General features: G+C 44.9%; 1 protein-coding gene across 1 annotated transcript; it reads left to right on the top strand.

Annotated features, from left to right (window-relative positions):
* The first annotated feature begins 301 nt into the window (after nucleotides 1–301).
* neurog1 (neurogenin 1) lies at nucleotides 302–1,725 on the top strand. Its single transcript, XM_020638380.3, has one exon. The coding sequence runs from the start codon at nucleotides 531–533 to the stop codon at nucleotides 1,140–1,142; it is 612 nt and encodes a 203-aa protein (XP_020494036.1). The 5' UTR covers nucleotides 302–530; the 3' UTR covers nucleotides 1,143–1,725.
* Nucleotides 1,726–4,395: the final 2,670 nt, after the last annotated feature.

Genomic DNA, 4,395 nt, shown 5'->3' on the forward strand with positions numbered 1-4,395 from the left:
GCGGGAGGTGGGGGGGGGGGGGGTCCTCCTGACTCTTCTTTCTTCATTCTTTCTTTTTTTAATGTTTTTGGTTTAAACTCTAAAGTGGGTTTGGTCTGTTTCTTAGGGTAAGGGGGGGGAGGCGGTCGTTCGCGTGGCCGGCCGCTGGCTCTGATTGGCTGGACGTGATTACCGGCACGCTTCAGACACCGCAGGCGTCTTTATGTTAATGAGCAGCTCCACGGCACGGGGCAGACCTGCCGCACATTCATCCTCCTCATCCTCCTCTGTTACAGCGGGGGGGGGACACGGGGGGGGGGGGGGCAGGAGCAGGGGGCCGGTCATTGTCCCGGACTCACTATATAAGCGGGCTGAGGCCGGTCGTGTGCCAAGCTCACCGGCTCGCACGAGCTGATCCATAGCAAGAGAGACGAACAGAGGCGCGTGCCGCTCAGCCCACTCCAGAAAAAAACACTCCGACAACTTCACGCGCTACAGCCACAGGTCCTCACGCGCTCCTCTCCTCAGATAAACCAGAAACCTGTTCAGACATGGACTCCGTCTACTCCGACATCGACAGCAACAGCTGCGACTTCTTCCCGCACTCTGACGACGAGGAGTCCCGCAGCAGCTCAGCCTCCCCGGGCTCCTCCAGCTGTGCAGCAGGCTCCCCGCAGCCCGAGCAGCCGCAGAAGAAGAGGCGCCGCGGCCGCCGCAGCGACGGCACCGTGCAGGTGGTGAAGAAGAACCGGCGCATGAAGGCCAACGACCGGGAGAGAAACCGCATGCACAACCTGAACGACGCGCTGGAGGAGCTGCGCGGCGTGCTGCCCGCTTTCCCGGACGAGACCAAACTCACCAAGATCGAGACTCTACGCTTTGCGCACAACTACATCTGGGCTCTGTCAGAGACCATCCGGATCGCCGACCTGCAAGGTGGAAAGACCGGGGACGCCCCTCTGCTGCTCACCTCCGCGTGCCTCTCCGACGCCTCGAGCCCAGGTAGCTCCTGGAGCTCCAGCGGCTCCTCCTCCTCCTCCTCCTCCTCCTCGCCGCCTTACTGCGCCTCCAGCCCGGGCAGCCCCTCAGCCCCGGAGGACTACAGCTACCTGCAGCAGGACGCGCTGTTCGGATTCCGTAGCTTCGTCACGGGCATCTACTGAGGGACAGATCCCCACAGTGGAGCCCGGGGGCTCAACAGGAGTCCCGAGGACTCACAGACAGACAAATGTAGGGACAGAGGGACAGTCCTGTGCTGGAATAAGAATCACTGTTTGCCTTATGAGCTCGTTATCTGACGTGACTCTGACCGACTGAAATGAGAATAACTTAATTTTTTTATTTAGTTGTATTTTATTTTATATGTTTCTCCTAAAACCTTTGCACTTCCCCCCTCCCACACACACACACACACACTCAGAAACAACTAAACACAATCTGCAGGTTACAGTCAGATCTATCTTTATTGTGTGTCTGAGGTGAAAAGTCAATTTTACAATTAGCAGCGAGCTGCAGCAGAACAGAGAGCGTGCAAATCGAGTTTCACTCTGTGACAAAGACTGAATGGAGCTGCCCTCATCCATTATGTATTCACCCCCCTGCACCCACCAACCCCCCTTTAGATTATTGTTGTTTTTATTTATTTGACTCTGTTGTTGCCCACATGATAAAGTTGTATTTTGTACATAAAGAGATTTTATTCTATTTACTAGAAGCAGTTTTCTACAAATAAAGTTTTAACGTTTCTATAAATGAGCTGTGATGAATCTTCTTTAATCTCTGGGATTATTTAAACACTCTGTATGAACATTAACATGGCTTTACAAGGATTAATAACATCATATTAATATTAATAAGATAACGGTTTTGGCCATGCAGCAGGTGGAACAAAGTCTTACAGCACAAAGATCGTCTATTGTCAGTCATCACTTTAACTGTCATGTTAATGAGAAGCTCTCAAAGAAAACAAACTGCTCAGATACTCACACTGTAAGAAAATACGAAACTATTTAACCATACAGTTATTTTTTAGTTTTCATATTTATGATTACTTAGACCATTCGAAGAAAAAAACATTTCTGAATTGTAAAAAAAAATATTGAGCTTTTGATCCAGATTTTTTATTTTTGCTGCATTTCAATGTTAACATTGAAAAAAAAATATCTCTCCTGAGAATCAGAGTTTAAATTAAAGTTTAAATTGTTTTTCTTTATAATTTATGTGATTCAAAGTTCAGCAGAAACTAAAAGAGGCCCCGTCGCCTTTTTTGTGCTGATTAGAAACGCGTTAAAAGATCATTAGGAGATGAATCACTGCAGCGGTCTTGTCTCTGCACGTGGATAAACAATAAAATATTCAGGAAGGGGGGGGGGGGGGCACACAATAGAAAAAGAGACAGAGATTCCCATCTCTTTCTCCTCATTATTTTTTTTTTATATAGGCCGTAGTATAACACAAATATTGAAACTCTTTCAAAAACACTAAAGTTTGTCCCACTTGTCTCTGCGCGCCCCCGCCTGCTGCGCGCCCCCGCCTGTTGTATTGTCGGTGTGCGCGGGGCCGTGTGTTAATTGAGCGGGATTAACCGCCGCGTGCACCTGCAGGCTCAGAATGAGGGCACAAAGTTTGAATCTGATTCTATTGTGACTGATCCAAATCTGACAACTGCTGCACACGCAAGAGATGCATTCCTATTGGCTGGAGCTTCCAGGCAGGGTGGAGGTACGCACAAGGGCTGGGGGGTTGGGGGTAAGAAAAAATAGTCATAATGAGGTTAGTGTGCTGAATGATGGTGTGCTAGTGTAGTTTCCATAGTGACAATGGAGGATCATGGATACTTTACTATAGGACTATTCAAAGTGAGGGTCAGAACTTGCATTTTAAACAATTGATGATCATAAAATTAGTTTAACTGTCTCTTTAGTTTGAGTTATTGTGTTAAAGGGACATCCAAGATCTTGAGGCCCCAACAGACCTCACCTCCATTACACAAATGACCCATTAAAAGCTTAAAAGGTAGGTATTCAAAAATGTAGTCCTGCAATACTTTTTGATAACACAATTTTTTTTAAAGGATACAATCTCTTTAATTTGATATTTTTATTGGAGGGATAACCCCTTGAGCTGCACCCTCTCGTTTTAACACAATGAAAAGAAAAAAAGAAACATTACATAGAAAACATTACAAGACTAACATTCACATACACAGAGCACTCCCACACCGACCCCTCCCTCACCCACCTAGATGCAGATATACATGCAATTTGAACCAATAATATTAATGATCTAAAAGTGGAAAAATGTTGCTTTAAAAAAACAAGTATTCATAAGAAAGGTGAATAAGAGAAGAATAAGTTGCAGGAAAACTCCTGACCCCTGTCTGAATTGCATAAAAACATAAATTTTGGAGAAATCGTTTGGAAATGAGGACTTATTGATGTGTTACCATACATTACTTGTTGGTGCTTAAACTGTATTACATCATAATTTACAGTATAGAACCAGAGTGCCACCTATTTACAATATGTCCTGGTCTAATCAGCCGGAACAATTTAAAACACTTAAAAGGTTGTACAGAGGCTTAAAGCATCATGTTCATTTATATGTCCAGTTTTTTTACTTTGACAGTTCTGATTTAGGGAGAAACAAATCCAAACAAAAACCATCAGTCCCACTTTTACCTCCCTTTACTTCACCCATGATTCTGCATTCATGACTGTAATCTGCAGCAGGAGTTTTATTCTCACTGAATGCAACGTGTTCATCTGCTGCCAAACACCGCCCACCCTGGACTGCAGCACAAAATAATCTGTTGTTGATATTTACTGTTTACTTACATTTGTAAAACGTGATTAAAAAGTTTTATAAAAGCAACATTATGTAGAAAGTCGATTTTTTTTAAATGAATATTTATCATTTTTATGTGAGACTGGCCTGCATCCTGATCTGCCAGAGTCAAAACACAATCTGGATCCATTACACACTTCCTGCTGCAAATCAGATATAAACAAGAGATACATCAGTCCTGCTTCAACTCCTGCCTCCACAGACACAAACGCCTCCCAGCTGTGAGCACCTCCTCGAGCCTCTGGGTGTGTGTTTTTCTGTGTGTGTGTGTGTGTGTGTGTGTGTGTGTGTGTGTGTGTGTGTCACTGCGTCATGTACATGTTGGTCTCTTCGAGTCTGATTGGCCCTGAGGAAACAGGATTGGTCAACTCACAGGTGTGACTATGTAATCTGGACCAGGTTTCCCCCTTTTCTGTCATTCAGCAGATCTTAATGAAACCAGGATCTCTTGGTTCATCCTGTTAATAGTCTGATCAATATGAATGAATCATCCCTGGCATCATCTGTGACATACTTTTTTCACCCTGATTTTTTTTCATTTTGGCATGAAGACGGTGTGAGCTGGTGTGT

Source organism: Labrus bergylta, chromosome 9 (assembly GCF_963930695.1).
Source record: "Labrus bergylta chromosome 9, fLabBer1.1, whole genome shotgun sequence".
NCBI lineage: Eukaryota > Metazoa > Chordata > Actinopteri > Labriformes > Labridae > Labrus > Labrus bergylta.